General features: G+C 43.3%; 1 protein-coding gene across 4 annotated transcripts in view; it reads right to left on the reverse strand.

Annotated features, from left to right (window-relative positions):
- The window catches only part of ATG10 (autophagy related 10), a 61,488-nt gene that overhangs the window by 5,465 nt on the left and 42,961 nt on the right, over positions 1-13,062 (reverse strand). For 3 of the 4 annotated variants that reach the window (XM_048291859.1, XM_048291861.1, XM_048291863.1), the window contains one exon: positions 11,423-11,520. In XM_048291859.1, the coding sequence (XP_048147816.1) occupies positions 11,423-11,520 (98 nt within the window). Of the gene's footprint in view, positions 1-6,734; positions 8,843-11,422; positions 11,521-13,062 lie in introns of those variants that run through there. The other variant, XM_048291862.1, reaches the window with a different exon arrangement.

The following is a 13,062-nucleotide window of genomic DNA, read 5'->3' on the forward strand; positions in this document are numbered from 1 at the left end:
CAGAAGTGTGAAAATAAACAAAAGTCTGTGCTGCATCAGCTTCATTAGCATTGGTTCAGTATCTGCTGCAGTCCCTGGCAGAATGATGACACTCCACATGCACTGAAATGCATCCTGAGCAAAATATTAGGGCAGCAATACTACCCTTCATCTATGCTGGTCAGTGCCAGTTACGCCAAAAATATAAAGTCCTACTGGGACTTCATGGAAAAAAAAAACCCAAACCAGTACAAACAATATATAAGAATCATCCCAACTTCTAGTTTACAATTAATCTTTCTCCAGTCAGTCATGCACCAGAGCAGTGTGAGAGTTTCAAGCCAATTCCCACAAGCACTCGCTGGCGTTGTACTGCAAGAACCCATTTGCAGGTTGCCCACAACTCTTCTGGGCAGTAAAGCTCTGACACACAGTTCATTTGAAATCAACAGCATTATTTTCTTGGATCTGTCTATGATTTTGGATCTATCTACCTATGAGGCTGATTTATAGCACTGCCTGTTCAGCACCATACACTGGAATCCTTCACACATCTGCATATCCCTCTGAGTCTGACGCAGCTGGGATGGCAAAGGAATACTTCCACTGGCAGGAACCAGCTCCATTGAATTTGGAATCTCAAAATGTTGCTTCATTTATTTTCTGTAGGAAGACCTCTCTCCCAGGTGACCTCAGAAAAAGATGTGTGAGGATGTTCTGTGCCTGATGCTGTAGCTGCTGCTTCAACTCCTTCCATCAAAAAACATGGAAGAGAGAGAGGGAGGAAAGACATGAAATGTTTCAGGGGGTAGTTTGAAAATGGATGAGAGTCCTGGAATGGTTTGGGTTGGAAGGGACTTACAGCCCATCCAGTGCCACCCCTGCCATGGGCAGGGACACCTCCCACTGTCCCAGGCTGCTCCCAGCCCCAATGTCCAGCCTGGCCTTGGACACTCCAGGGATCCAGGGGCAGCCCCAGCTGCTCTGGGCACCCTGTACCAGGGCCTGCCCACCCTCCCAGGGAACAATTCCTTCCCAAGATCCCATCCAGCCCTGCCCCCTGGCACTGGGAAGCCATTCCCTGTGTCCTGAAGCTGGTTTGCTCAGGAGTGCCGCCCCAGGCTGAGTTTGAGCGAGCGCTGGCAGCACACAGCTCTCTGCTCATTGTCTGTGCAGGTACAGCCCTCCCCGCACAGGTGCTGAGCTTGGAAATATCACAACACAGATCTGAGCAGTGGCAGAGACTGGGCAGCTCCCAAGCACAAGTATAATTATGACTAAACTTCCGTCACATTGGATTAAGTCATTTTATCAAGCAGTCTCCATGTCGGATTTAAACCAAAAATAAAACATTACTTCAGATAACGGGTAATTGTCTGTAGGTTTCTGTACCGTGCTCTGCTGCTCTCCTCCCCAGCCAGCAGGAATTTTGTTGTCAGTGTATCTCTTGTAACAGCACCATTTATTTTCTCTGTCATAACTGGAGCTCTTCCAGAGGTAATGGCTTCTATTTTCTCCAGTGCTACATTAAACTGCCTTCAAGCATCCATCACAACATTTACGGTCTCTCCATTGATGATAGTGCAGGGGATTTGTGCCTGAAACTGCCTCTTCTCTGACCTGGTTTGCATGATGTTGCTTTGCAAAAATAAATTCACTCAGGGGTGTCAAAGATTTCATGCAGGATCCTACCAGCAAACACCACAGCCAGTGCCAATTGATTCCGGACATCTTCCCAGCAGCATCCAAAACCCCAGTCACCAGGTCAGAAAAAGAAGGCAGAATTAATAAAATATGTCCCACATAATCTCTTCCATTTAGGAAAAGGAAATAGTGATGCAATTAATAAAGAGCATACAAGTTTTTCCCTTCCTCACAGTTTTTGACCACATTCAGTGAAACAAAAGGCTGGGTTCAAGTAGAAATTCTTCACTCAAGCTCATACCACAAGTAATTTATGTTCTTGATTTCATGGTCTATCTTCTTTTTCATTCCTTATTTTTATACATGTCAATAATAACTTGCTTGTTAATGAAATCCAACTCTACACATTCAGAAAGAAGGCAGGAAGATTTCTCTCTTCAGACTGACCCCCAGTCCCACAACCAGAACAGTAACTGCACACATGGAACTTCGAACGTGTGGAACTTGAGGTCAAGGGGATTTTCCTCTAACAATGGAATTACTACGATGGAAACTCTATTACTATGGAATCACTATGCTGCAAGTGCAACGTTAAGGAACTGTAATCACACAGGGAACTTTTATAATCCTGACAGAACGTGTAAATCACAGTAATAAAGCTGTTGGTAGCACAGTAATTGTACAGGGCTTCTCCATCCTACTGACTTAGGGTTACACTGAATATTGGGAAGGAATTGTTCCCTGGCAGGGTGGGCAGGCCCTGGCACAGGGTGCCCAGAGCAGCTGGGGCTGCCCCTGGATCCCTGGCAGTGTCCAAGGCCAGGCTGGACATTGGGGTTGGAGCAGCCTGGGACAGTGGAAGGTGTCCCTGCCACGGCAAGAGTGGGATGGGATGAACTTTCAGGTCCTTCCCTCCCAAAGCAGCCTGGGATTCTGTTACCTGGGACAGATAATGTATTTATGGTCACTGACTTCAACTCACACCCAGAAGCCGAGTCACCCTACTGGCACAACTGAGACAAGTTTCCCCGACTTTGCCACAAACAACAGAAACCCCACCAAATGCAGAAGCTGAAGATGGAACAACCTGCCCTGCCTGCGACAGGTGCTGAGGAGTGACCAGGCAAGGGCCACTGCCACAGCTCTCCTGCTTTTCTCAGACAGTCAAAGCTGATCTGCACTGGCACCGAGCAAGGGAAAGCACGAAGGGGCCCTGATGAGACAAAGAAGTGCAAACTAGCACCAAAAAGCAGATTTCTGTGGTTACTGAGCCTCTTTTTGTCAGAAGAGGCAGCAGAGTGGTTCCATTTGCACTCCAGCTCTTTGCAGACGAGCAGTTGCAGTTGCCCCAGTGATTTAACATCCCTGTTCCCCGTGTGCTCCCAAAGACACGCAACCAACTTCCGTGACAATTTTGTATTAACACTTTTACTACTTCCAACACCACGCAGCCAATTAAGCTGGATCCTGTCCTTCTTTCATCAAACACAAAGTGCAAACCAAAAAGGCAATTAAATGGCTCAGTTTTTCTGAGGAAAGCAGAGATGCCTTGGCAAATCCTACAACACAGAAATATAAGGACACTTAACACAGCCAGAATTCCTTTGAGATGAACCACGCCTACCACTTTGCATCTGCTGTTTCAAATCCATCATGGATCCCAACGAAGGTGCCTTCCAAACCAAACCATTCTGTGATTCTGTAATTCGTATTTTATGCCCCAATTCTGCCTGATTCTAGAATATTTACAGCTTTGAAGAGGTGGTGATTATTTTTTACGTTTTGTGACTTTATTGTTTTTTTAAATAGCTAACACAAGATCCCTGAAAGGCAGGAGAGGTAATGCAGGACAAGCAAAACAGTAATCAAGAATAGCCAACACTGCTGATCTATAATTATATATTTTATATATATATATATATATATATAAAATAAGGTTTGAATTATTAATTTTAAGAACAAGAGGAATCAAAGCAGTAGGTGACACCCAGGCATGTTTCTAAAGCTTAACAAGCTTCTTTTAAGGCTTTAAAGCTTCTCACAAGCACGTAACTTATGCATTTAGGGTTTTTCAAGAAAACTTTATACTTAAAAATTGGCAGGTCCATAGTTACATTGTCAAGAAATGGCATCTCAGCCACTTTCCTAAGAAAATAAACAGATGATTCTTCTTCCATGCTTGCCAAAAGTAGATTAATTCAGTTGTCACCATTTTTGTTATGTAGCATATAGTCTTAATTAATTACTATTTAAAATCTGTTCTTAAGTTATGAGATTCATCTAAGGTGCAAAACTGAACGATCCAACAAGCTGTGGAAGTATGGAAAAGACACTGGAGACAGATTTCCTACCCTGATTAAAAAATGATAAGGGGCGGGGGGGAAAAAACCAAACCCATACTGCCATTTGACAGAAGTGGCCTGGAAGGGTTCATCCCATAATCCCAGGCATTCCAGAGGGTGCTCCAGCAGTGCCTCCTGCCTCCCCCAGCAGCAGGCTGGGAGAGCACAGGCCTGGGCTCCCTCTGTGGCTCACTCCCCCTGCACTGCTCCAGCAGATCTGCACCAAGGGCAGTGGAGGACACACTCCTGCCAGGTAATTTTGCACCCATTTATGGACAAGTGGCCTCATGGATTTGTCTAAATGGTTTTGAACTGCTGACACCACTCAAGAGCGCAGGTGCTTAGGTATAAACCCCTTTCTGTCAGCACAGATACCCAACTTCCATTCCAGTGGCACTTAAAATGCTTTTTTTTATTAATAGAGTAAGAATAAAATATGATTTCCAATGCCTTGTGGGCACTCCAGTGGCCTTTCAAACGGACCTGAGTGTGCCATATATGATCCTCACCCCTTTCATATTGTGCAGTCAGTGTTGATGTGTAATTTAGGATTTTTCCATTCGGGGGGAATGTTCAGTAGACAGATTCATTCCAGAGGTCATGGTGGGGGGAAGACAGAACACCAACCAACCTCAGCTTACAAGGAGAAATGCCAGACCAGGCAGGCAACATGCTCTTACAACTTACTCCACAAATCTCTGCTTGGGAAGCTCTCTGGAAGCAGAACCACTGATAGATAAATTATCTGTAAATGCAATGCACGGAACTGAAACAGATTTTCCACAGAAGAAAATAATCAAGAGAATCAATACTATTACATTGTAATTTGTTCTGTTAATTATGAATCAGCGTGGAAAATATTACTGAATCTTTATTTCAGAATAACTTAAGTAACAATAGTAGTGGGACTTGAAAGTCTGTCCTGAATTATGCCCAAGAAATTGGCAGGGATCCTCATACTGCTTTTATCTCTACATGAAAATCATTATAGAAGCCTGGAATGGTTTGGGTGGGAAGGGACTTACAGCCCATCCAGTGCCACCCCTGCCATGGGCAGGGACACCTCCCACTGTCCCAGGCTGCTCCCAGCCCCAATGTCCAGCCTGGCCGTGGACACTGCCAGGGATCCAGGGGCAGCCCCAGCTGCTCTGGGCACCCTGTGCCAGGGCCTGCCCACCCTGCCAGGGAACAATTCCTGCCCAATCTCCCATCCAGCCCTGCCCCCTGGCACTGGGAAGCCATTCCCTGTGTCCTGTCCCTCCAGCCCTTGGCAATTGTCTCTCTGCAGGTTTCCTGCAGCTCCTTCAGGCCCTGCAAGGCCCCAGTGAGGTGACCCCAGAGCTTCTCCTCTGCAGGCTGAACAAGCCCAGCTCTGGCAGCCTTTCCTCCCAGCAGAGCTGCTCCATCCCTCTGCTCATCCTGGTGCCTGCCCTGGCCTGGCTGCAGCAGCTCCAGCTCCTTCCTGAGCTGGGCCCAGGGCTGGGGCAGCTCTGCAGGTGGGGGCTCAGCTGAGGGGGCAGAGGGGCAGAATCCCCCCTGCCCTGCTGCCCACGCTGGGCCCAGCCCAGCTCAGGGGGTTTGGGGTTACAGCTCAGGGGGTTTGGGGTCCCAGCTCAGGGAGATTTGGGGTCCCAGCTCAGGGGGTTTGGGGTCCCAGCTCAGGGAGATTTGGGGTTCCAGCTCAGGGGGTTTGGGGTTCCAGCTCAGGGGGTTTGGGTTCCAGCTCAGGGGGTTTGGGGTCCCAGCACAGGGGTTTGAGGTTCCAGCTCTCCCCCACAGCACCCCCAGGGCTCCTCCCCGGGCTGCCCTCAGGCTGCTCGTCTCCAGCCTGTGCTGGTGCCTGCAATTGCCCAGACCCAGGCCCTGCTGAGCTCCATGAGATCCCCACGGTCCCAGCCCTTGACCCTGGTCTCCACCTGGACATCGACTCATTGACCCCAAGTCCCCATGTGAGACCACCCAGCCCATCCCTCACCCACCAAGGGGTTCATCCACCAAACCCATGGGTCTCCAACTCAGAGACAAGGATGTCCTGTCAGACAGTGTCAGGTGCTTTGCATGAGTCCAGGCAGATGCCATCAGCTGCACATCTGGCAGCTGCTTGTCCACTAAACTTCTGTATTTACTCTACATTTAGTATTAGTTCATTATTTGGTCTTTTCCTTCTATGAAATTAGTTGGACTAGATTATTGTCCATGAAGTCTTATGGGGAAATGCATTACTAAACTGTAGGGCAGCTCAACATTATTAATTAATGGCTAGTTTTAAAATAAAACCTCCTTGGTAGCTTGTATAGCTTGTTTTAAACCCCAGGAGATCATCACATCACAGAAGATTTTAGTGGGAAATAAATACCCATCCAGCTTTGCCATCCTTGTATTTTCCCCCTGTCAAACAGCTTTCCAATCTGTACTGGTAAGACTCCCTTTTCTCAGGAAGTTGTACTAATAATTTTCCAAAAATATTAGCAGGGGATCCATAGCAACTGTTGATACGACTCAAAACCATTAAGAGCGATCCTAGCAACCTTCTGTTAAGAAATACTGTATACAGCCTCCCCCACTCAGCAAAATCCCACAATATGGCAAGAAAGATTTGTATGTCTAAGAATAGCTACCTACACACATTTTTCAAACTGACTGAGCCGTAATGATTTAAATCCTCCCTATCACATTTTCAGCAAAATGTGCCTCTACAACACTGTATCAATGTGTTCTGTTCAGAGTTTTGACTCTTCCTCCTTTTTTAAATCACACTGTTAACATCCCTGACATTTTAGAAAAAATGTTTATTGATTTTTCTGTTAACACTGCTATAAATTAAGTGATGTAATGGACAGGATTACTGAGGTACTACAAAGAATGTGTTCTCCAGATTCTTAACTCCTGGTTGAAAAAGACTCTGGATTAACTCAGAAATAGGTGCAGCTCTGTGCTGTGATTTCCGTAGTTTTGGTTTGGTTGACTACTTTTGGATGACAGAAAGGCCATATTAAAACTACCTGCTAAGTATCAAATGACAGAAGGAAAACACCTTGTTTAGATGAAACTGAGAAATGAATGGTAGACAAAAAACAAATGCAAAATTCCTGGTCAGTTACAATTATTCAGAAACTTAGGATACAGTCAGTATCAGAATGGTCTGAGTTACTTCATCTGCAGCAACAATGAATTACTAAACCAGGAAAATGCTGATTTTTTTGTTGGCAGATCCAGAACCAAGGTGTCACAGGGGAAATGTGTCCCCTCCCATGGCGGGGAGCACTTTGGTAGCAGAAGTAATTGCATCTGAACAGCACTGGTTAAAAAGGAGTGGGGGATGTATGGACACGTGCTCCGCAGCTCCCAGAGTCCTTTGGAATCCTGACTCACAGATCAATTTTTTAGGCTATTTCTGCAGGATCTTCAAGTCACCAAGTTTTGTTCTTGTTTTATGGGGTAGTTTTTCAACCCTTGAGCCTCCTGTAATAATGCAATTCGATTTCTACCCTTGGATGTTTGATTTTACATTCCATCATCACCAAGCATTGATTAAGCCTTAGCACATACACTCGATTGTGTTTACGACTTTGTTTCCTCAGGGGAAGGTCAGGCTTTATGACAACACCACTCTGTTAAAAACAAAATTGTTGGTGATGCTACTGACTGCGATCAGCTTCATCCATCAGCCTAAAAAATTCTCTTGCTAGTTTGCTTCCATACAGAAAAAAAATTAATGGACGGCTTGGATTAGCACAAGTAACAGGAATCAAAAACGGACTTGGGCACCTGTGTTCATAGAACTAACTACATTAATACTCAGCTTCATCATAGTCCTAGAACATTTGTCAGAGTGCTGTCTCTCCCCCTGTTGAAGTCCTTCTGCTTTATCTACACTTTTATACTATCCATCAGCGCAAAAGAATTATGAAGCATCAGTAGTGTCTTTACCCTTTTTTTTTTTCAATCCCTTATTCCACTATTGTTAAATTTCAGAAGGTGCCTGAGAAAGGAATGGGTCTCAGTTTACTTCCTAATAGGTGATTGTACCCATCAATCCAGCACCATTCCACACACACTGTGGAAAAAAACTGGATGTGAAGGCTACACCAGTGCCCTGGGTCTTGAAAAAGGCACTTCAAAACAGGTGTAGAGCCCTCAGCCACACCAGGATGAAAATTCAGGCCCTGACAATGCCTATCCCACATCCATCCTAACAAAAAAAGCCTTTCAGTCTTGTATTTCAAACTCCACAGTGAGGACCCAACACACAGTCTGAAGTTCTGACTATAACCACAGAGTCACTTTCTGCTGCTTCACATCTCCCACTCGTCTTCAGAAAGATTTCCAAAACGATAAAAGGTCAAATGCAGCCTCTACAGATGAATTCAGTATTAGCTATCCATTTGGTTTTTTTAATTCCTGGTTCTTACACCACACACTACCATGTCACAAAATATGTTCACCTTAATATTTGGGAAGATTTCTCCTCATTTGTCTCACTTCTGTTCTCTACTCTCTTTTTTTTTTTTAACTTTTTCTCCTGTTCTTGTGGATTTTTTTTCTCTCAATTTACCTCACTATTTTAGCATTTGACCATGGCACTTTTGGGCTGCTGCCTTCTTAATTGGGACACTACATTTGCTATTTATTGCATTCATTACACACAGAAGGCCCAGTAAGTTTGAGCTGTTTAGATGACACCACTATGTATTTGTGTATAACCAGTATCTTACACACAATTAATATAAATATTATACCTCATACACATAATATATGTTAATATATTATTTAAATTACTAATATAAATAACTAACGCTAAAAAGCACCCACCAAGTTACAAGTAAACAATTCAGGAGATGGGGCTGCAATATCTGTAATTCCACTTCTGAATCCTCCTAAAAAGAAGCTGAAAATCACAGTTGGCAACGTTTCTGGAAGGCAACAGTAATCCATAAATACTCCTTAATTTTCCTGTCATTGCAGAATTAAGCCACTTCCAGCTCACACAGATCTTACCAGGTGTGCTAAATTGATGTCATTATAAGTCATCAGGAAATACCCACAGAGACCTGTGGCAACATTTGGAAGTTTTGTTAAACAGCTGTGTGTTCTAATTGATTTGTATTATTTAAAACAGCTAAAGCAAGTTATCTCCGGATGTAGAGAAGGGATGACTGAAGACCCCAGGGAGATTTAACTCACAAGAAAGCCAATCACAGGAACTTCATTTGAGCATTATAAGATTATTACTAGAGGAAGTGCAATTAAATCATCACCATTTATCAATTATCATTTTAAAATACTATGCAACCTTATCATGTTAATTTATTTATGAGGAGGTAACTAGTTGACTTCTGCTTTTTGCAGTAATCTAGTCAGGGAAAGTATTTCAAGACGCTTTCCCTGGAAATGAGCGTAACTTCCCACCGTAATCAAAAGCAACTATAAAAGATCAAATTTTACCTAAAATTTGCAAATGTCACATATCTTCACTCTCTGGAGCTTGTCTCAGTTCCTGAGATATATTTTATTATAAATGTATTCTACCACAGAGAGCATACACCAAAATATAGTTGTATCAGAAACATGCACAGGCCTGGCACCCACATTTCATAAAATACATGGGAAAAAAGTCCCAAAAAGTCAGTAAGCCTTTCTTTTCCTGGTCTGCCAATCACAGTGTAAATCAGCCCTAGTTAAAAGTTAAGGAACACGTGTAGAACCCTTGGTAAGCTCAATTTTTCTTCCCAGTGGTGGAGTGCTTGTAGCATTTAAAATTTGTACCTCTTTTGGATTAAAATCCTAAACCTTTTTACTCTGCTGCTCATGTGTACTGAGTGCTCAAGCCTGATTTGATGAGTTTGCCCAGTGACTTGCATTATAGGATCTGTCCCTGCAGGCAAAGCCTAACCCACATAACAAAATGGGTCAGCAGAAAAGCAGGGAGGCAAGACAAAACTCGGCGTTTCAACTCAGAACCCTGATTCATTTGAGGGTGAAAAGCAGTCTTTTTCTTGTAGACCTGACTCCTGCTTTGATCTGAGGCTTGAAGGCCAGTTTTTATTATGTTCCATAATCTTCTTAATCAACAGAAAGTCACATTTTGCAGCTGTTAACTTTGCTAATTTCTCCAAAATGTTCTTCCTGTGCTTGCCCTGGACTCAGAGTTCGCTGTACCACCTCAGGAGAGTGTCCCAGAATCAGATTCATCACTCCACACATTTTGCCACCCAAAACTCTTGTTTTTGCAGGAATTTTTGCATATGTATCCCACAGACACCTCCAGTTATTAGATGCAGGACCATTTTCACTTTACTGTCCCTTAAGAGACAAAAATAATCCCCGTGTGGGAGTGACCTCATTTTCCTTTTGGCTTGCACAACTCTGATTTCACACATTCCAAACATCCCATTTATGCTTTATTCTCAGTAGTGTCACATTATTACATTATGTTATTAAAACCTAATTTCCTCGTCTTCATTCACAGCCAAGCCAGGTAATTAATGCTCCATGTGAAAAGCGTGTATTACAAGAAGCTGCCAGCTCACAACTGGAATTCAGACAGGCACAGCAATCACCAGAACACCCATGGCTTGGTAGGTTCTCAGGAAGCTGTTACAAGATAAATAATAGTCTGTGGCTGCAAAAACAAGAACGCTGCTCGTGTTCCCATGGCTCAGCACCATCTACAAACAGGCATCCTGTAATTAAACTTTGTAATTTGAATTAAGGGAGCACCTCTAGGACTCAGTGGATGTTACATCCTTGTCGTGCCGCTGTAGTAAGAGACCTGAGCGCCTGGAAACAGCTAAAATCAAAAAGGAACGGGAAGGGGAAGGGGAAGGGGAAGGGGAAGGGGAAGGGGAAGGGGAAGGGCACACTGGTATCTTGGTCTGATGGGAAAAAAACTCACTGAAGAGTCTCAGTTCTTTGTCAGATTTGCATGTGAGACCTGGAGCAAAGGGAAGACACCAGAGCAGGCAGCTCAGCTCTGAGCCATGTGTCATATTAGACAGCAACAACTTATTTTTTGTTGAGAGACGAATTTTCCCTCACTCGATCCTGAGGCTTGCAAATCTATTTAAAACCAAAAATTACATACAGTCTTTTTGGTAATTTGATTACCAGACAATTCGTGAAATGTTACACTGATATATAAGTAAGTCTGCTTTTGTATTTACCCAAATTCACAATTACTCAGAAACTGCCTGAATTTTTGAGGATTGGCTTTGGAAAAGTATTTAAAATGTGAGATACTGTCAAAGCAAGCCTTAAATGGTGAACACTTACACATCTTTCAAAATCCAGGACTGAAGCAATTGCTGGTAAATGGCTCAGCATGACATGAGATAGACGTATACATTTGTTTATTATTTTTAATTTTTTTTCCTTGTGTCCAAGAGAGGAATAAGGCCACTGAGGATTCAGGCATGTATTGCATTCCCCAATTTCATGAAGAACCAGAGGATTCTCACCTGCTGTGTAATAGTGTCCCAGGGCCCCTCCTGCAGACGAGCCTGGTAGGATGCATGAACACTTTCCCATATTTCATCCAGAGTTAAAGGCCTTCCATCTGTGAGTGGGCAGAAACAACCACCTTCAGCCAAAGCTCATAAGCATGCTATATCTTTAATACAAAACAGCAAAATTAATACTGAAAATTGTTCAAATCCCGACTGAAGGTGCACACAGAACTACCCTAAATTCCCTGCTCAGTTTTCTTCTCTGCCACCTGAGAGTAACAGCTCAGTGCTCTGATTGTAAGGTGTGAAGTGTAACTAGTTTTGTAAAGCAAAGTTTGGATAAGATGCATCTAAAACCACAAAACAATGTCATGAAGAGTCACCTAGTGTAAAGATAAGCAATTCAGAGTGAGAGAGTGGAGAAAATCTAAGGAACAAAACTCTGCAGATAAAACTACTGCATTTTGGTCTGTCCATAATGCTTTCTTGAGCTGCATTTATACAGCATTGTTGCATCAGGTTTTTAGCTGTGATGCTAGAGTTATGCCAAGATATTAGTGTCAACCACTTAGAAAATAAGCATGTCTATTTTTAATGAATATCTGTTTATGGCAAACAGGGTATTTCAATACACTTTGAATAAGTAGCTTCATCTTGGCATTTATCAGGTGTCAGAAACCATCATCCTCTGATAATTAGTTTTATTCTACTGACATTTGCATGTCTGTAAAATGAAAAAAATTTATGCACACAATTAACATTTGAATGCCATGTTAAGATACAAGTTCAAACCAGCTGCCTACAGCCTCTGTTTTACTTTCTGAACATATCTATAAAAAAGCACAAAGTTCTGAACTTATATAAGCACCATCTAGCAGAATCATGTAGCAAATAAAGTGTCTGAGGAGGTAACAACATATTAATCAGCTATTCCATGCTATCCTCATGAAGATGAGACTTGTTAGACCATCACACCCGCTGTCTTGCGATGACAGATACCAGAGCTGTGCTGGAGACAGTCTAACATTTACAAAGAAATTTGCTACAGCAGCATAAGTTCACTTTAGAAGGATGTGTTTGCACTCACATCACCAGTGTGCAGGTGACATGAAATCCCATGCATGCCTGCAATTATGTTCTGAACAGAGAAAGTCCAAGCGTAGAATCTACAGTTACAGACGTTCTAGTGCAACATCTGATTTGCCACTCCAGATTGTGCTCTGTACACCTTTCCCTGAGAATTTTCACAGTAATACTTGAGCAAATTCATGTACACGTGGAATGGATTACTCTGACTCTGTTAATCCCGTTTATAGAAATGATCAGATGTTACTGAAGTATTAGCCATGTTATAGTTAAAAATGAGTTTTGTCTTTACCTTGTGGTGAATTCGTTCTATTCAGGAGTTCCCAGATTTGCTCGCAACACAGGTGTGTATTCTTTGGGCACTCTTACCCCCTTTTTCCAGCAGTCTGACATGTTTAGCAGCCCTGTTACATATTCTTGCAACCCACTGAGACCTCAAACATCCAGCTGGTGTGACAGAGCAGTCACTAATTGTTGCTGCTGGCAACAAGAGCCCACAGTGGCACCTGCTGAGCCAAGCAGCCTCTTGCCTTTGTGCCTCTTTTCTCCCTAGATGGAGCTGAACT

The sequence above is a fragment of the Corvus hawaiiensis genome, chromosome Z (genome assembly GCF_020740725.1).
Source record: "Corvus hawaiiensis isolate bCorHaw1 chromosome Z, bCorHaw1.pri.cur, whole genome shotgun sequence".
In the NCBI taxonomy this organism is placed as follows: domain Eukaryota; kingdom Metazoa; phylum Chordata; class Aves; order Passeriformes; family Corvidae; genus Corvus; species Corvus hawaiiensis.